Source organism: Saccopteryx bilineata, chromosome 2 (assembly GCF_036850765.1).
Source record: "Saccopteryx bilineata isolate mSacBil1 chromosome 2, mSacBil1_pri_phased_curated, whole genome shotgun sequence".
In the NCBI taxonomy this organism is placed as follows: Eukaryota; Metazoa; Chordata; class Mammalia; order Chiroptera; family Emballonuridae; genus Saccopteryx; species Saccopteryx bilineata.
This window is the reverse complement of record NC_089491.1, coordinates 392,816,311-392,835,806: the sequence shown is the minus strand read 5'-3', so window position 1 is coordinate 392,835,806 and position 19,496 is coordinate 392,816,311. Positions and strand designations below refer to the sequence as shown.

General features: G+C 54.9%; 1 protein-coding gene across 2 annotated transcripts in view; it reads left to right on the top strand.

Moving 5' to 3' along the window:
- Positions 1-19,496, top strand: part of SLC47A1 (solute carrier family 47 member 1) — a 43,601-nt gene that overhangs the window by 2,922 nt on the left and 21,183 nt on the right. For both annotated transcript variants that reach the window (XM_066264384.1, XM_066264383.1), the window contains exons 2-6: positions 3,781-3,882; positions 5,920-5,988; positions 7,463-7,611; positions 8,834-8,876; positions 15,839-15,883. In XM_066264384.1, coding sequence (XP_066120481.1) covers positions 3,781-3,882; positions 5,920-5,988; positions 7,463-7,611; positions 8,834-8,876; positions 15,839-15,883 — 408 coding nt within the window. The remainder of the gene's footprint in view (positions 1-3,780; positions 3,883-5,919; positions 5,989-7,462; positions 7,612-8,833; positions 8,877-15,838; positions 15,884-19,496) is intronic.

The window sequence follows — 19,496 nt, the reverse complement described above, 5'->3', positions numbered from 1 at the left end:
TGTGAGAGAGGGAAGGTAGTAGCCGACAGGACCTAGCCTGGGCGTCCTGACCGCGCCTTCTCTTTGCCACTGACGCCTCGCTCACTGCCTGACAGTCTGAGTTGTCAGATTCTGAAAAAGAACCTCAAGGCTGGGGGACCTGCCTGTCCCCCACGGGCGTGGGCCGTGCACAGCCTGGCAGAGGATAGAAAACAGGTGGTGTTAACTCAGTCATCATCTTTATCAACCAACATGTCGTTGTGCGGCACCTGACTGTATTTCTACCCTTGGACTGGGCACTGACCCTAGGAAAATGCCCGTTCTCCACCCAACTGGGAATAGGTGGATGTTCCGCGCGGTACGATTTGTAATATCAAAATCTGGGGAGACCGAGCCCTTTTTCCCCGTGAAGCCACAAGAGCCTTGTATGTGTGGCCTGTGGGGAAACAGGGCATTGCATCACGGTAACACCGTGTTACACGGAAAAGGGTAAAGCAGAGTCAGTGGCATAACGGGTTGCAGTGATTTCACAGGCATAAAGGCTTAAAGGGCAGCCCTGGCTGGTTAGCTCGGCCGGCTAGAGTGCTGTCCCGAATTGACGAGGCCACCGGGTGTTCCCAGTCGGCACAGGTGAGAAACAAACGATGAAGGCACGATTCAGTGGGACAAGTGAATGCTTCCCTCTCTCTCTCCCTCGCTCTGCCTTCCTCTCTCCATCTCTCTACAATCAATCCATAAGTTTAAAAAAAAAAAAGGCTTAGGCCCTGGCCAGTTGGCTCAGCGGTAGAGCATCGGCCTGGCATGCGGGGGACCCGGGTTCGATTCCCAGCCAGGGCACATAGGAGAAGTGCCCATTTGCTTCTCCACCCCCACCCCCTCCTTCCTCTCTGTCTCTCTCTTCCCCTCCCGCAGCCAAGGCTCCATTGGAGCAAAGATGGCCCGGGCGCTGGGGATGGCTCCTTGGCCTCTGCCCCAGGCGCTAGAGTGGCTCTGGTCTTGGCAGAGCGATGCCCCGGAGGGGCAGAGCATCGCCCCCTGGTGGGCAGAGTGTCTCCCCTGGTGGGCATGCCGGGTGGATCCCGGTCGGGCGCATGCGGGAGTCTGTCTGACTGTCTCTCCCCGTTTCCAGCTTCAGAAAAATACAAAAAAAAAAAAAAAAAAAAGGCTTAAAGGACAATTACCTGGAAAGACTCTACAGTGTTGAATATATAAATTCAGTCAAAGAGGCATCAAACTCCCCTGGATGAAACCACAGAGGATATCTGTTAGAATGCTTAACAATGGCCCTGGCCGGGTGGCTCAGTGGACAGAGCATTGGCTCGGCATGCGGACGTCCTGGGTTCTATCCCCGGTCAGGGCACACAGAAGAAGTGACCATCTGTTTCTCTTCCCTTCCCCCTCTTTTTTTTTCTCTTCCCCTCCTGCAGCCAGTGGCTTGGTTGATTTGAGCGTAGGATAGTTTGGTTGGTCTGAGTGTCAGCCTCAGGCACTGAGGATAGCTCTGTTGATTCGAGCATTGGCCCTGGATGGGGGTTGCCAGGTGGAGCCCAGTCAGGGTGCATGTGGGAGTCTGTCTCCTTATCTCCTCTCCTCTCAGAGAAAGAGAAAGAAAAGAAAGAGAAGAAAGAGAAGAAAGAGAAGAAAGGAAAGAAAGGAAAGAAAGGAAAGAAAGGAAAGAAAGGAAAGAAAGGAAGAAAGAAAGAAAGAAAGAAAGAAAGAAAGAAAGAAAGAAAGAAAGAAAGAAAGAAAAGTTGACAACACCTAAATCAGGGCCCATTTCCTCGTACTGACCCTCAGGGGTCCATTGGTTTGAGCTTCAGGTTCTACAAAATTGAGCTTTCATACCCACCTTTTTTATTTGCACCCCTGGCCCCTCAGCTTTTCAGGGTCCTCCATCCTCTGCTTCATATTGGCTTACTCTTGCAACATATTCTAAAAGCATCCCTGCTGCGAGGCAACAGGAGGCCCTGTGGAGACCACAGTGGCGGTGGGAGACGTGCCTGGGTCATGGTCTACCCCGGGGGGTGGCTTAGAAGTCCATGTGGGAAAGCTATGCTCCCCCGACCCCGACCGGTTAGGAGTAGGCCTTTCGTGTTTTATGAAGATCTGGGTCCATCGGGGGAACTGAAAACTCTCTCCCCAGATCAGATGTGGATTCGGGGACAGAAAGTGGGGCTGCCCTCTGAGACATCCGGGGCGGGGACCTGGTGGGACCTGCGTCAGGGTTGGCTGCCTGTGGGGCTTCTGGAAGTGAGGACTGGACGCTGTCATAGGGAACCCCGGAAAGACGGGGTGTTGTCTGAGCTCGGAACAGAGGCGTCTGTTTCCCTCGGAGGACTGACCGAGAGTCACGCTGCAGGACCAGCGGGCTGTCCGGAGACACCTGCGCTCCCCCCCACCCCCCACCCCCGGAGCGGGAGTCGGATGAATCCGCCTCTCGGACCGGACCAGCCCGGACCGGACCGCATGAGCCTCCCAGGAGAGAGAGAGGTTTTCCCAAGATGGACTGCCTGGGTCTGGCAAGGGGGTTGGGGGGGGGAGGTGAGGGAAGGTGGGGAGTGGGAGGTGGTTTTCAGTTAACTAAAGGAAATAAGATGTGTCCAGATCTGCCGCTTAAAGCATTCCCGAGCCGTTCGCAGTGGCTCCTGTAATTGCGAGGAAGAACGTTCCGGAAGCTGAGTTTGCTCTCCTATCTGAGGCTTCATAGAATCTGAGGATTAATGGTATTCTGAAGAGTGGTTAATATTTCACCCCCAGATTCCAGATCCTGTCTGCCTTCCAGTTGGATGGTCTTATTTCTGTCTCAGTTTCTCCTGTCTGTGGAATTTCTTTTCTTTTTAAGACTTTATTATTAATTTTACAGAAGAGAGAGAGAGAGAGAGAGAGAGAGAGAGAGAGAGAGAAAGGGGAGGAGCAGGAAGCATCAACTCCCATGTGTGTCTTGACCAGGCAAGCCCAGGGTTTCGAACCAGCGACCTCAGTATTCGGGGTTGACCCTGCGCCACCGCGGGTCAGGCCTGCGTGTGGAATTTCTTGCTGGCTATTGGGGGCCTCAGTATCTCTAGTTCTCACTATGAGTTTCGGATTGCAAGTGGTTTATCTCAGAAGGCAGGCTCTGAAAATTTCAGAGAAAAATAGACACGGTGATCTGCGGCAGGAGAACCTAGAAGTGAAAAATAAATTAAAAAAACTAGGATGGCCCTGGCCGGTTGGCTCAGCGGTAGAGCGTCGGCCTGGCATGTGGAAGTCCCGGGTTCGATTCCCGGCCAGGGCACACAGGAGAAGCGCCCATCTGCTTCTCCATCCCTCCCCCTCTCCTTTCTCTCTATCTCTCTCTTCCCCTCTCATAGTCAAGGTTCCATTGGAGCCAAGTTGGCCCCGGCACTGAGGATGGCTCCATGGCCTCCGCCTCAGGCGCTAGAATGGCTCCAGCTACAATGGAGCAACGCCCCAGATGGGCAGAGCACTGCCCCCTGGTGGGCATGCTGGGTGGATCTGGTCAGGTGCATGTGGGAGTCTATCTCTCTGCCTCCCCGCTTCTCACTTTGAGGGGGGTGGGAGAAGCCAGGCTGTTTTCAGAAATGAGATCTGATAGCCATTACAAACGAACTTTTTAAATCATTTCCCAGGAGCCGACCAGAGATCACACTTTTTACCTGAGAGCGCTGACAGCTCCCTCACTAGCCAGCTTCTTTGTTGGTTCAGAGATGTGGGGCGCCCCGGGAGCCGGGAACCCCACCTCTCCTCTGACTGTGATGGTTGGCGGTCGTCTGTAACTTTCTGTTTTCTGTCTCTTCCCAGTTCTTGGCCCAGCTGATGGTGTTTCTGATCAGTTTCATAAGCTCGGTGTTCTGCGGCCACCTGGGGAAGCTGGAATTGGACGCGGTCACCCTCGCCATTGCGGTACGTGCAGGATGGTTCCGACCCTTCGGTGCTGTTTATGAAAGCCATCCGTATTAGTGTCCTCTTGCTCTTGTTAGGAATGACCACAGTCCAGTAGCTTGAAACAATGTAACAATGCAAATGTATTATTATCTTGCAGGGCTGGGGGGGGGCGGTCAGAAGTCTGAAATGGGTTTCCCTGAGCCAACTAAAATCAAGGTGTTGGCAGGGTTACAGCCTTCATTCTCCTTTGCCCTATATAACTTCACGTGTCCCCGCACTCGGGGGGGGGGGGGTGAGCACAGGGACATCTTTGCTTGGCCGTTTGTGATCCATGCCGGTCTGGCTCACAGCCCTGGTCTCACATCTGGGAGCAGGGAATCGGAAAACAGGGGTTCAACTCTGACTTCAGAAGAAACTATCACCTCCACCCCATCCCACACCCTCTCTGTGTCTTAGTTGCAGGACCCCCCCACACACACACACACTACACAACACAAACCCCAGAGCTACGCCATTGACCTCTGCCAGGGGTTCACTGCAATCTGTGGCCAAAGGGCACTGCCAGCTTGTTTGGTTTGGCCTGCATGTTCTAGAAAGATGGCTTCAGTGACTTCCAGAACGTGTTCCTGTCGCCCTGAGCCCTCCCCCTCCCCCTCCCTTCTGCTCCTGCCCCCCCCCCCCAAGGCGACAAGGTGCACACTCACCTGCCCGCTTGCTGGCTCCCTCTGGGTGCCTCCAGCTGCCCACTGTGAACTCTGAATTAGTCCCCTGGTGGAAACAGGTTGTCTTACTTTTGGGGAGCGGGGAGCAGCTTGGACACCCCCGGATGTAATCATCCTTTTTGATTGTTAATGTTTGGCAATTTGGGGGGAGACAGAGAGGCGCTCGGCTAGCCTCCCGGAAGTAGATTCTCTGTGGTCAGGAAAGTACAGAACAGCTGGTGCTTCCAGGCTGGGTTCCCTGGGGGCTGTTGCCCTGGGCAGCTCCCCCCCCCACCCCCACAGGTGGAGGGAGCCGGTCCAGGCGAGGTGGGCATCAGATGTCCTGCTTTTCTTCCTGCTTCCCGAGTTGCAGGGTCCACACGGGCACCTGCAGGCTCTGAGACACTCCCCTGATTTGGGGGTTGCTGCCCTGGGCTCCCCAGAGCCTTAGGAACCCTGGGGTTTGGTTGCTGACCTGGTCAGGACAAGTGTGTCTGGAAGGCCTCTGGCTCTTAGCCTTGGCCTCAGAGACTTGCCACCGGCCCTCCCAGCATCCTTCAGGGCATTGTTTTTTTTTTTTTGTTTTCGTTTTTTTTTTTTCCTGAAGCTGGAAACGGGGAGAGACAGTCAGACAGACTCCCGCATGCGCCCGACCGGGATCCACCCGGCACGCCCACCAGAGGCGATGCTCTGCCCACCAGGGGGCGATGCTCTGCCCCTCCGGGGCTTCGCTCTGCCGCCACCAGAGCCACTCTAGCGCCTGAGGCAGAGGCCAAGGAGCCATCCCCAGCGCCCGGGCCATCTTTGCTCCAATGGAGCCTTGGCTGCGGGAGGGGAAGAGAGAGACAGAGAGGAAGGAGGGGGGGGGGTGGAGAAGCAAATGGACGCTTCTCCTGTGTGCCCTGGCCGGGAATCGAACCTGGGTCCCCCGCACGCCAGGCCGACGCTCTGCCATTGAGCCAACCGGCCAGGGCATCCCTCAGGGCATTGTGATGAGCCGTGCTGAGTCTTGAGCGGGCGGACTTGGCCCAGCTGCCCTGTGCCGCATTCCCTCCCCCTCGGAAGGACTTGTGTTCCTCTGAAAGTAGGGAGCGAGATGCTTAAGACGGGAAGCAGGAAGAAGGCTGCGTTATATGACCTCCGACCTCGACTTTCCCTTCCTTTCCTAAATGTCCGCACGTCCTTTAATTACCCGTGTCCTCCCACCCCGGGTGTGTGCAGGGGCTCCAGGCCCATCATGAGAGCTGGCCGAGTTGCAGGGTCCACACGGGCACCTGCAGGTCCCAGCCGCGCAGGGCACTTGTCTTCCTGTCCTTCAGGCTCTGAGTGGCCTGTCCTTCCCGTTTATCCCCAGGTTATCAATGTCACTGGTATCTCAGTGGGATTTGGCTTATCTTCGGCATGCGACACCCTGATGTCTCAGGTAAATGGGAGCCCCCAGGTCGCTGTCCCCGTGACCCCCTGGGTAGCTTTCCCCAATGCATCTGGAAGAACCCCGCCTCCGGCAGGAAGCCTCACGTGCCCAGGGGACAAAACCCTGCAGCATTTGCTCAAAACCATGGAGCCAGTGCCTGTTGTCTTTGAAATGTGGCCCAATATCTTTCTCAGGCTTGGGGAAGTCGTTGTTGATCTGCATGAGCAACATACATTTTGACCAAACAGGGGACATTTTGTAAAAGTCCTGTCTGTCACTTTCCACGTCGTTGCTGAGTTTGGTACAGTCCCTGGTTCTCAAATGGTAGCATTCCTCAGAATCAGCCCGGGGGGTTTGTTAGAACACAGGTTGGCAGGCCCCACCCCAGGGCATGCTGGGAAATGCTGTTGAACGAGATCGGTAGTGGGCGGAGGAATGTTCATAAAGTTTCCCGGGGCCAAGAGCCCAAAGGAAGAGGCTGACAAGCCCGTCATTACACCCAGAATTTATTGAGGGAACCTACAGAGGAGGCGTGTCTTAGCTGGTTGGCAGGTCGACCACATGGGTGTCCTCTGTGCCCTGTGGTGTGCCCTGAGGGGTGATGCAGGGCACGCTAGGACGGACAGGGGCACTGCGGTGCCAGCCACCCCGGTAAGGGGAGGAATGCCTTACATGCTTGCCCAAGGCAGGGCAATGGCTTGTTCTAGGAACCGGCACAAACCAGCATGTTGTGGAGCGTAGGGGAGGGGTCACTCAGAGGGGTCAGACGTCTCTGAGGGGATGTAGGGGAAACAATCTCTCTCTCTTTAAAAATAAAAAATAGATTGGTTGATTTTGGAGAGAAGAGGCAAGGGAGGGAGAGAGAGAGAGAAACATTGAATTTTTTTTTTACTTTACTTTTTTTATTATTTATTCATTTTTAGAGATGAGAGAGAGAGGGAGAGAGAGAGACAGAGAGAGAGAAGGGGGGAGGAGCTGGAAGCATCAACTCCCATATGTGCCTTGACCAGGCAAGCCCAGGGTTTTGAACCGGTGACCTCAGCATTTCCAGGTCGAGGCTTTATCTACTGCGCCACCACAGGTCAGGCTGGAAATGTCGATTTGTTGTTCTACTTATCTATGCATCACTGGTTGATTCTTGTATGTGCTCTGACCAGGGATCAAACCCACAACCTTGGTGTACTGGGTCGATGCTCTAACCAACTGAGCTACCCGGCCGGGGCCTAGAATCACTTGGAGAGCTTTAAAAAAAAAATTGATATTTGGGGCCCACCTTGGGTCGGTTAAATCCAGACTCTCTTTCCTGGGACCCCGGCTTCTGTGTTTTAAAATATTCCCCGGTGATTCTAATGAATGGCCGAGTTTGATCGCCGCTAACGCTTCAGGAACCCGTCAAGGTCTCTAGAGCCGCCTGTCTCTTCACGAGGCCTGTTGAAGGCCTCTGAGGGGGGCTCATGGGTTCGTTTTGGCCGTGTGCCCCCAGACCTACGGCAGCCCCAACAAGAAGCACATGGGGGTCATCCTGCAGAGGGGCGCGCTGGTGCTGCTGCTCTGCTGCTTCCCCTGCTGGGCGCTGTTCCTCAACACCCAGCAGATCCTGTGGCTCTTCAGGCAGGACCCCGAAGTGTCCAGGTAAGAGGGGCCACGCCAGGGCGGGAGGCGCCCCCCCCCCAGCAGAGAGACGCTCCCATCCAGGGTTAGCCTCTGGGAATGACAGAGGCCAGGGACAAGGCCACACCAAGGGCGGGGAGGGGGCTTCTGCTCAGGTGACGTGACCAGGGCTTCGTGCTTCCCACACACCTGGCACCTGAGGTCTAGACCCCCCCTTGTCATCTGGGTGACTTCAGGCTAAATACTTTTAAAAAAGTTATTAAGTGAGAGATGGGGAGCCATGAGCCCCCAACTGGGATCCACCCAGGATGCCCTGTTGCTTGGCAACCAAGTTATTTGCGTGCCTGAGGCAGAGGCCACAGATCCATCCTCAGTGTCTGGGGCTAATTTGCTCAGCCATTCGAGCCACGGCTGAAGGAGGGGAAGAGAGAGAGAGAGAGAGAGAGAAGGGGAGGGGAGGATGGGCGCTTCTTCTGTGTGTTCTGACTGGGAATTGAACCCTGGACTTCCACACGCCAGGCCGACGCTCTACCACTGAGCCAAGGATAAATACATTTGTAAGAGGTAAGATTGGCAAACATCCTCCATGTGAGATGGTCATTTGTGGTGTTTCTTTGTGGTTTTGTGATTTATGGACCCTGGTTGGTATAAACATCACCTCAGTGCTTTTAAAACCCACCCCTGCCTCTTCTCCCTCCCGCATCCTGTTTTGATTGGTCTGGGGTGCAGCCTTGGCCTCAGTGCCATCCAAAGATCACCGAGGTGATGTTAAAACTGCCAAGTTTGAGACCTGCTGGTAACCAGTGGCTGGTTTATTGGATAAAGACCTTTCAAGGCCCTTGCTTTAGACCTAGTGGCTCTGAACCCAGGGGACATTTGTCAACGTTGGAAGTCGTTTATTATGGTGATCAGAACCGCTACTGGGGCATCCCTACCTACAGAAGCCCGGGATGTGACGAGCCATCTTAGGGCACACAGGAAAAAAGGTCCCACTGCAGAGAATTAATGAGCCACGTAGGGCTGGGCCCGAAAAGTGCTCTCCGGCACCGAAAGGCTTGGGAGAAACGGAAGAGGTCCTGTGGGGTTATGAGACCACATGGAATCTATGGTCAGTGTCCACGTTTTGCTCAAGCAGTGGCAGTTGGTTCGTTTAGAAAGAGCCAGGAATGTTTTTTCTGTCTTCCTCTCCTGGGAACGGAGACCTCCGTCACCTTTTGTTTTTTCTCTTCTTTCTGCTGTACAGGCTCACCCACACCTATGTCATGGTCTTCCTTCCTGCTCTTCCCGTAAGTTGTCAAAGGGTTAAGCTGTTTCCCGTCTCGAGGTCCACCAGGGAGAGGCAGCCGAGGTGCCCTTGAGTGCAATGAATTCCACCGACCTTACCCGACCCCTGCACGTGGTGTTGGCTTCGTCAAGAAAGTGTGCTTTTACTTATGCCCGTGAATTTAATGATGCCATTGGTCATTAAGGGGCTCCAGCCGGCCACTGTCCTGAACTCTGGCCGCGGGAGGGGCCTCTGGAATCGTCCAGAGAGGACTTCAGACTTTTTTTTTTTTTTGGTATAGGGGTAAATCTTCTACATCTCAGAATACTTGAGGGCCTCACTCTGAACCCTTAGACTTTTTTTTTGCTTGCTGAATATGATCACACTGAACATGTGTGCGTGTTAGTTGCTGTTTGACACAGCCGTGCAGGCAGTGAACAGCCTACACTAGCTGTACAGTTAATGGGCTGCTTAATGATGTTCTGGACGGACCGCGTAGACAACAGTGGTCCCGTAAGATTGGAACGGAGCTTGTGGGGGAGGAACGGACTTTCCCTCACCCTCAAGGTTCTTCTGGCTGCTCTAATAATCAAACAGACACCAGGCGGATTAGCAAGAGAAAATAAACACATTGAGTACTTTCTGTGGGCGAGAAAGCGGCCCAAGGCTGAAGCTGGCAGGCTCAGGGGGGCCCTGCATGGTGGCTTTAGAAACTCAGAGACCTCAGGTCACCACACAGGATGGTCTGAACTGAAACTGTCTAATGCAAAGTGAGTCATGACGAGTCATCATGTCCTAGGCCTGTAGCTTCCTTGTCAAGTGTCAGGTCTTGACCTTACCTGAGCCTGTCTGTTGCCCTTTCTTGCATCTGTGATAACACACCTCTGGAATGTCCGAGTCATCCCCTCTTCCAGACTCCTCAGGGTACCATCTCCCACCCAAAGTGGAGGCCACGGGACCCCCTCATTGTTATCTTGTTCTCCTGCACACTCTTAGGTCGCCCAAGGAGGGATGTGCAAGGCCTCATGAGTTTTATAAGAAATGTATTTATGTCTGATCAGGCAGTGGCACGGTGGATAGAGCGTCGGACTGGGATGTGGAGGATCCAGGTCCGAAGCCCCGAGGTCCCCGGCTTAAGCGTGGGCACATCCAGCTTGAGTATGGGGTCGCTGGCTTGAGTGTGGGGTCACTCACTCTGCTGTAGCCCCCCAGTCAAGGCACATGTGAGAAAGTAATCAATGAACAACTAAGGAGCCTAAGGAGCTGCAACAAAGAGTTGATGCTGCTTATCTCTCCCTTCCTGCCTGTCTATCCCTATCTCTCTGTCTCTGTGTCACACACACACACACACACACAAAGAGATTTATTTACGCATCTGTGAAATCTGGCAGCTGAGTGTGGGGTTATGCTCAGTCAGGAGACTGGGAGGTTGGTGAGGGGAGGTAGGAGATCAGTCAGGTGTGCTCAGCTGCGACGTGATGGGAACTTCCCGGGCACCAGATGAAAGTTTAACCTGGCTTCAGTAGAAGTTTCTGGTGGGGAGCCCTGAACTCAAACCTGACACATACCATTTCCACGTGCTGTAAACGTGGACTGTTAACTACCCCGCATCTACCAACGTAAAAGAATGTGTCCGTCCATTTTCCTTTTCAGCCAATCCCAGAGATTTCCCAGCCGGGCTTTCTCCCCCCTCCACGATCTCCCGCCCCCTGGGGGTTTCAGGTCACCTCCTGACGCCTTCTCTGACTCTAGCGTTTAAAGACTGCCATTCTTTGAAGCCTTTGTTTCCTCAGCCGCTGAGACTGTGCTTCCTGGCAGTTGTCAACATTTGTTTGTTTGGCTCAGATAAACCCATACAAATTCTTCACAGGTTGGGACATTTTTTTACGCTGACAATACACCCGAACACCCGAACGGGAACCCCACAAACAGGAGAGCGGCTTGGGAACAGAAAGGGGTGTGTGTCTAGGTATCCGAGACATTCTGAGCGAGGGGCAAGGTGAGCTGCCTCAGGCTTCAAAGGGTCATCGCAGGATGATAAAAAATAGCAGATGTTTATTAAAAAAATTCTTTTCCCCATTGATTTGAGGGAGTAGAGGAAGGGAGGAGAGAGAGAGCATCAAGTCTTTGTTCCACTTCCTTGTTCTGTTCAGTCAGGCACTCATTGGTTGCTTCTAGCATCTGCCCTGAGCGGGGGATCGAACCTGTGATCTTGGTGCGCCTGATGACACGCTACCCACCGGGCCACCCCGCCAGGGCCAGCGGATGTTTCTCACATAAAGGGTCCCCCTGTGTGATCTTTGGGATCATCTCTCTGTAGGGGCCAAACCCCTAATTCAACAACTTCTAGGCTGCTCAAAAGAGGGGCAGAAGTGTCTCGAGCCTGAAGCTCAGGTGGCCTTTAGCTCAAAACCTTCTGCACACCACGGAGGCACATTTGGGGGTGACTTTTCTGGGCCCCCACAAGCTGACAAAGCTCCTGTTGACTACTGAAGTTGTTGCCGTCCTGATGTTTTACCACAAGGCATTACGCAGATATTGACCACGGCGTCTCTGAGGCAGGACAGCGAGAAGCCAGGAGAACCCCTTGGCAAGTGGAATGGGGAAACTGAGGCAGAGAACCGAACAAGCTGGCCCAGCCATTTACAGCCAGTTACAGAAGGTCACCTCCCTGGAGATCACATCTAAGCCTCATTGGTTTTCCGCGCCAGGCCTCCCGACAAGCAGTACTACCTCGTGGGTGACTAATGACCCCCGCCCTCCCCTGGCACTGACCCATCAGTGGCCAAATCACTGTGTCCTGAAGTGACACACCTGGAGAAGCTGATGAATATTCTATTGGGAGCATCCCTAAGACCTCCCCCTAACCGTCCAGCCTTTAGAAACCCTCAACCCAGAGGACCCAGCACATGCTCACCGCCCCTTCCTTTCCCCGCAGGGGTGCATCTTCTAAACTCCCCAAGAGACCCGCAGCCAGGGGGGCAAGGGGCTGCAGCCATTGCTCACCAGGGGCTGACCCCCTGACCCTGTCTGCCAGGCACCCCTTTACTCTGAGTTCCCAGTGAGCGGGCAGCAGCCCCACCGAAGCTCACTTCTTTCCTACGACATTTCTAGTGAGCCAAAGCAGCCCCAGGCCCTTCCGCGCGCACGCGCGCGTGTGTGTGTGTGTGTGTGTGTGTGTGTGTGTGTGTGTGTGAGAGAGAGAGAGAGAGAGAAAGAGAGAGAGAGAGAGAGACGTTACTGTCTCCAGGGTCAGCAGAAGAGTCGTCCAAGCCTGTAAGAATTTTTTGAGTTTATCTGAGCCAAACTGACGACCATCGCCCGGAAGCAAATCTCTCACCGGGTTGAGAAAATGCTCCGGCCAACGGTGGTTTCACCACCACTTATTTTATGGGTTAGAATCAGAGGGGAAGAGAGAAGGGGGTCACTGGAAATCAGCGGATAGAGTAGGAAGGCGGGAGAAAGCAAAACGGGGAGGGGGTAAGTAAAATGGAAAATCTGCTTCTTTTCCATAGGCAGGTAATGGATAGTTAACAGTTAGCAATTAATTTGGTGATAATAAGGAGGTAATTTTTGGTTCTGTTCTGGTTCTGGTGGGGGGGGTGTGCTCTGAGGGGGTAGAAAAGAAGATTACTCTTACAATTTCTAAAGTATGTTATCAGGCACATTATTGTAGATGCAAAAAGAAAAGAAAAGGAAGGAAATGAAGGGAAGGGAAGGGAAGGGAAGGGAAGGGAAGGGAAGGGAAGGGAAGGGAAGGGAAGGAAAGACAGGCCTGAACCGGTAAACATTGACCTTTGTTATGAATACCCGCCGTGAACTGCTTTTAGTTAGAAAGATTTCATTTCAGACCCTCCTGTGTGATTACTTTCGGTCCCTGAATTTACAAGGCCCCCCCTCCTGCAGGCCTCCCCTGAACTGGTCAGGTTTAGTACCAGCTTTTTAATCAACAGACACTCGAAATCGCCTGGACTCATGCTGTGAAGTCTCTCCTGCGTGAAGTCGAGGGCCCAGGCACTACCGGCTGGACCGAGGCAGACCTGAGGGGCCAGGTTCCCTTTCTGGTCCCCTTACAGTCACTCGCAGTCGTCAGCACTGTGACATGCTGAATCGGAGGGTAGTGTAGTGGCTATAGGGGAAATATGGGTTATTTTAAAAACAAAAACAAACAAAAAAATAGCAGACATGGAAGAAGCTCTGAAAACCAAGCAGAAGTCCAGTTTGTAAAAGACATTAACCTTTGTCAGGGAAGCCCCCGTTTGTAAGGGTGTCTCCCTGGCTGTACTGGGAAGAGGGGCAGACCTTAACTCCAGAGACCTTTCTGTCCAGAAGACAAGGGCTTACGTCTGTGCCACAAACAACCTGACCATTGTGACTGCGCTTTTCCTGGTGACCTCCCATAACAGAGCCCCCGCCCCCCCCCCCCCCCCCCCGGCTTCCCGCCAAACTTTCTTTTGTCTTCAGCTGAGCATGGTAGTTCGGTGGCTTTAGCCACATTGGTGGGCGACTCAGTTTCTCTGGGTCTCTCCCATGAATTCGGGAGGTGTACGTGTTATGAAACTTCTGTCTGTTTTCCTCCTGCTAATCTGTCTTTTATTACAGGGATGTCTCAGCCAAGAACCAGAAAGGGTTAGAGGGAGAGTTATTTTTTCCTCCCCTGCAGAGCCCCGTAGAACCTAGGTGTGCGGTAGCCACGCCCCTGGGTGTGCGCCCGAGTGCACACGGTGATGTTTGCACAGGGATGGGATCACCTAAGGGCGCATCTCTCAGAATGCACCCCCCCCCACCCGTGGTTAAGCAGCGAATGACCGTTAGTTTGCTGGGGCTACCATAACAAGATCCCACAGACTGGGGGGGGGAGTGGGAGCTTAAACACAGAAATCTGTTTTCTCACAGCCGGAAGTCCAGGGTCAAGGGGTCGCAGGGTCAGTTTCCTCTGAGGCCTCTCTCTCCTCGGCCAGCAGACCGCCGCGGTCCTGACCCTCCTTCCGTGTGTACCTTTTGTGTCTCTTGTCTTCTCACGAGGACACTGGTCCAGTTGGATCAGGGCCCCATCCTAGTGGCCTCGTCTGAACCTCGTCACATCTTTGAAGGCTTGATCTCCAAATACAGTCGCACGAGGGGTTAGGGCTTGAACATAGGAGCAGGGGAGGTGCACACTTCAGCCCTTACAAGTAGCTATCCGCTCTCAGTAACTGGGATGGTGGTCTTCCATCGGTTCCCCGAGACCTTAGAGAGCTTACTATTCTTTTTTAAAAAATTTTTTTATTTATTCTTTTTTTTTTTTTAGAGAGGAGAGGGAGAGACAGAGAGAGAGAGAGAGAGGAGAGACAGAGAGAGAGAGAGAGAGAAGGGGGGAGGAGCTGGAAGCATCAACTCCCATATGTGCCTTGACCAGGCAAGCCCAGGGTTTCGAACCGGCGACCTCAGCATTTCCAGGTCGATGCTTTATCCACTGCGCCACCACAGGTCAGGCCGAGCTTACTATTCTTTACTGATTCCACCACAAAGGCCTGGAGCCCAGACTGTAGGCGGAGGCTCCCCACGGTCAGTAGGAGGAGGCCCCCCACGGTCTGTAGGAGGAGGCCCCCTACGGTCTGTAGGCGAAGGCTACACGGTCAGTAGGAGGAGGCCCCCCACGGTCTGTAGGAGGAGGCCCCCTACGGTCTGTAGGCGGAGGCTCCCCACGGTCTGTAGGAGGAGGCCCCCCACGGTCTGTAGGAGGAGGCCCCCCACGGTCTGTAGGAGGAGGCCCCCCACGATCTGTAGGAGGAGGCCCCCCACGGTCTGTAGGAGGAGGCTACACGGTCTGTAGGAGGAGGCCCCCCACGATCTGTAGGAGGAGGCCCCCCACGGTCTGTAGGAGGAGGCTACACGGTCTGTAGGAGGAGGCCCCCCACGGTCTGTAGGCGGAGGCTCCCCACGGTCTGTAGGAGGAGGCTACACGGTCTGTAGGAGGAGGCTACACGGTCTGTAGGAGGAGGCCGCCCACGGTCTGTAGGAGGAGGCCCCCCACGGTCTGTAGGAGGAGGCTACACGGTCTGTAGGCGGAGGCTCCCCACGGTCTGTAGGCGGAGGCTCCCCACGGTCTGTAGGAGGAGGCTACACGGTCTGTAGGCGGAGGCTACACGGTCTGTAGGAGGAGGCTACACGGTCTGTAGGCGGAGGCTCCCCACGGTCTGTAGGAGGAGGCTACACGGTCTGTAGGAGGAGGCTACACGGTCTGTAGGAGGAGGCTGCCCACGGTCTGTAGGAGGAGGCCCCCCACGGTCTGTAGGAGGAGGCTCCCCACGGTCTGTAGGAGGAGGCTACACGGTCTGTAGGCGGAGGCTCCCCACGGTCTGTAGGCGGAGGCTCCCCACGGTCTGTAGGAGGAGGCTACACGGTCTGTAGGAGGAGGCTCCCCACGGTCTGTAGGAGGAGGCTCCCCACGGTCTGTAGGAGGAGGCTACACGGTCTGTAGGCGGAGGCTCCCCACGGTCTGTAGGAGGAGGCTCCCCACGGTCTGTAGGAGGAGGCTACACGGTCTGTAGGCGGAGGCTCCCCACGGTCTGTAGGCGGAGGCTCCCCACGGTCTGTAGGAGGAGGCTACACGGTCTGTAGGAGGAGGCTCCCCACGGTCTGTAGGAGGAGGCTACACGGTCTGTAGGAGGAGACCCCCCACGGTCTGTAGGCGGAGGATCCCCACTGTTGGTCGAGTTGCCGAGAGGCGTTTCTTTTACAGCCCGTGACCAACAGGGGGAGTCCTTGCGTGCGTCCAAGAAAGGGGCGCTCCCAGACCCCGGGGTCGTTTGGGTCACGTTCACTTAGAAAAGAGGTGTTTGGAACCCCTCAGCTCTAGACCTGCCCCCTCTAGCCCTGCTCAGGTGACAACACACCCCTATGGCTCCTGGTGGGGACAAGGGACAGCCACGCAGTGCCTCTCAGCTCGGTCTGCGCGGCCAGCTCTGAGTGCTGACCCCTCTCTCTGTCGTTCTCTTGTAGGCAACGTTCCTTTACACCTTACAAGTCAAATATCTGCTCACCCAGGTAAGGCAGACGTCCCTCTGTCTCGGTGGGGCTAACCGTGGGAGTCGACTGCTTTCAGGGGTTGGGGTCCCTGGAAATGTGCAGGGATGGGGTGGGGGCCAGGGCGTGGAGCTCCTCTGCCAGGAGCCACTGCAGTCACTGCCCATGTGCGCATGCGGGACTCGAGTGTGGAAAGGTTTGTGGGCAGTTAAAGGAAAAGAAAAAAAAAAAGACACATTATTATTGGCTTTGGGAAATTCTTCTCAGGTTCCCACTTGGAAATATTGTCGTTGGCAGGGTGGGCTGAAGCGATAGCGTTGCTTGGCTTTGTGCCGTCCCCAGCTCCAGGGAAGGAAGAGCGCCCGCCAGGCTCCGGGCAGCCACGCTCTCAGCTCGGGTTGGCCTGGAAGGTGTCCTTCCTCAGTGGGGAAGGGAATGCCCAAATTGCAGCAATACCTCACATCAGCCAGAACTCGTCCCACGTGACCAGCAGCAACGGCCAAAGGCCCAAGGGTGGCGGCCCTGGCTCAGTGGGTGTGGGTTTATGACACCAGCCTGTGAGGGAGGGGTCCGTATTCTTCCAGACAGACCCGGGTAACTGCGGGTCCTGGGCAATGGGTCCTGGGCAGGCGGGCAGGCTCTCGGGGCGTGTAACAGTGCAGGGAAGGTAGAGGAGAGAGGGAGGACGCTTCCACCTGCTTAGTATTCATCAAATTAAGATGTTACCATGTTACCCTACTAACAAAACAGTATTTCAAATCTGTACCCCAGTTACAGACTTGAGATGTCTGTGAAGAGGTATAAGTGAGCACATCTGGTTCCCGGGCGGCCTCCTGGGGTCTGTAACTTTGTCCAGAACAGTCTAGAAGCCTCAGCCCACTGTGGGGCTCTCTCCCCAGACTCTCCGTCTGCCAGCAAACACAGGGTCTCCAGACTTTCCTGATCTGATGAGGAGAGTGGGTGTGAAAACCCCTCTCTCCAATGCTCCGAGGAAGAAGCAAAGACCCAATGGCAGGAGCCGGGAGTTGAGAGGGGCCCCGGGTGGGCACGGGGTCATGAAGGACACGTAGGATTGCGGCGTCTGGAAGGAGGAAGCTGTGGGCATCACAGAGCGCGGGGCAGCTGGAGCCTGGTCGTGGAGCAGGGGGTTAGGCCGCGGTGTGGGTGGGAGGAAGAGCAGACGGCAGAGCTGGAGACGGGCGGGCCCTGGTGTTCTCCGCGTTGGATCTTAGTTTGTGAGAAGCGGTTCCTTGTCAGGGGGAAGAGAGAAGAGTTATGAATGTGGCCCAAACGAGGTGAGGCAGGTCTTCGATAAAGAAAGAATGGCCCTTGCAGGAGCAATGGGGGACACAGGAGGGTTGATCCGTGGAATAAAATGACTTCAGGAGAGGAAGGAGTTGCATTCAAAACAGTCGTTGTCTTGCCTGACCTGTGGTGGCGCAGGGGATAAAGCGTCGACCTGGAATGCTGAGGTCACCGGTTTGAAACCCCAGGCTTGCCTGGTCAAGGCACATATGGGAGTTGATGCTTCCTGCTCCTCCCCACTTCTCTCTCTCTCTCTCTCTCTCTCTCTCCTCTCCAAAATGAATTTTAAAAATCTTAAGAAAAATAGCCTGACCAGGCGGTGGCTTACCAGGCGGTGGCTCAGTGGATAGAGCGTCAGACTGGGATGCAGAAGGACCCAGGTTCGAGACCCCAGGGTTGCCAGATTGAGCGCGGGCTCATCTGGCTTGAGCAAAAAGCTCACTAGCATGGACCCAAGGTCACTGGCTCGAGCAAGTGGTTACTCGGTCTGCTGAAGGCCCGCGGACATGACACATATGAGAAAGCAATCAATGAACAACTACAGTGTCGCAACAAAAAACTGATAATTGATGCTTCTCATCTCTCTCTGTTTCTGTCAGTCCCTATCTATCCCTCTATCTGACTCTCTCTCTCTGTCCCTGTAAATAAATAAATAAAATAAATCTTAAGAAAAATAAATGACACCAATTTTCCCTGACCAGGATCTGGCTCAGTGGATATAGTGTTGACCTGGGATGCTAAGTACCAAAGTTCAAAACCCTGAGGTCACTGGCTTGAGCGTGGGATCATCGACATGACCCCATGGTCGCTGGCTTGAGATCGAGGTCGCTGACTTGAGCAAGAGGTCACTGGCTCAGCTGGAGCCCCCAGTCCAGGCAGTATGAAGCAATCAGTGAACAACTAAGGTGCCACAACTACGAGTTGCTGCTTCTCATCTCTCTCTTTTCCCTCTCTCTCTATAAAAAAGTAAATAAACGTTTAAAACAGTCCCCACCTTGGAGGCCCCAGCTGTTTGTAAGTGTAGGACACAAGAGAAGCCTCGGGTTTTGGAGAACATTGGTACTGTCGGAGAGGGGAGAGGGTGTCCGGTATCGGAGAGGAGAACCCATGAACCCGGCAGGGGGGAGAGAGAGGGAACTTTGGAAAAAGAAGCCGATGCCTCTGGCCTCCTCTTACCTTCCTCCGAGGGGAGCTATCTCCTGACATGTCTTCGATTTCCGCCTGTCTGTCCATGACTCCCACGTGTATGTCTCTGACGCCCACGCCATCTTTCCCAGCTGGCTGCCTCCTCCTCCTCCTCCTCCTCCTCCTCCCCCTCCTCCTCCTCCCCCTCCCCCTCCCCTCCCCCTTCCCCTTCTCCTCCCCCTCCCCCCTCCCCCTCCTCCTCCTCCCCCTCCCCCCTCCCCCTCCTCCTCCTCCTCCTCCTGCTCTCAGTGAGTGGCCTTATCTCTCTGGTAACTGATCCTTCATCCGCGCATCCCCATCACGTGTGATTCCACCGTTTCCTCCGCCCGCTCCCCTGGTCGGATGAGTCACCGGGTCCTCCCCTCCCCCCCCCCCCCCCCCCCCCCCCCCCCGTCCTGCGGTGAGTCCTCCCCGGCTCTCCCTCCTCCTCTGGGCGGCTTCCGCGGGGTCTCACCTCACCCCCTTGGCTGCCTGGGTCCCTCGCGCACACCACGCTGCTTCTTTCGCCCTCTTCCTGACGTGCAAATCGGATCGCCTAATAATGCCCTTAGTTAAAAACTGGCCGGGGCCCCCTGACAGCTAAGTGGCCCACCCACACGGTCGGCTCAGGCCCTTGGCCCTGGCCTCTGTGCCCAAAGACCACCGAGACCACCAGAGACAAGCCCTGCAGTACAGCGGGCAGTTTTATCCACACTGGGAGATTGAAGGCCGCCGTGGGGGGTCACCAGATAGAGGAGCATGGAGTTCAGATGGAATTCTAAGGGAGCCGCGCCTCTGTCGGCTCGGAACAACGTGGGCTCTGAGTAAAGGGGTCCTCGTGGGGTCTGCGCGCTCCCCGCCGGAGCCCTCTCTCCTTGGAAACGGCATAGCCTAGATCAAAGTGAACTGCTTTGTCCAGGAGTACAGGTGATGTCCCCCCCCCCGTTGGAAATCGAGGCTGTTTAAGGAGAAATACGTAAGGGGTACCCTGTGCCCTAAACTTAGGAAAAAACCTACACAGGAAACAACTCCGAAACTCCAGTCAAGAGTCGGGGTGTTGTATCTATTTTCTTCTGATATGATTTCAAACAGCAAGGTTTCTCACAGTTGCGGTTTTAGAGAACCCGGTGTCTCAGCGAGTAAGAAAGCAAGTGGTCAGAGAAGG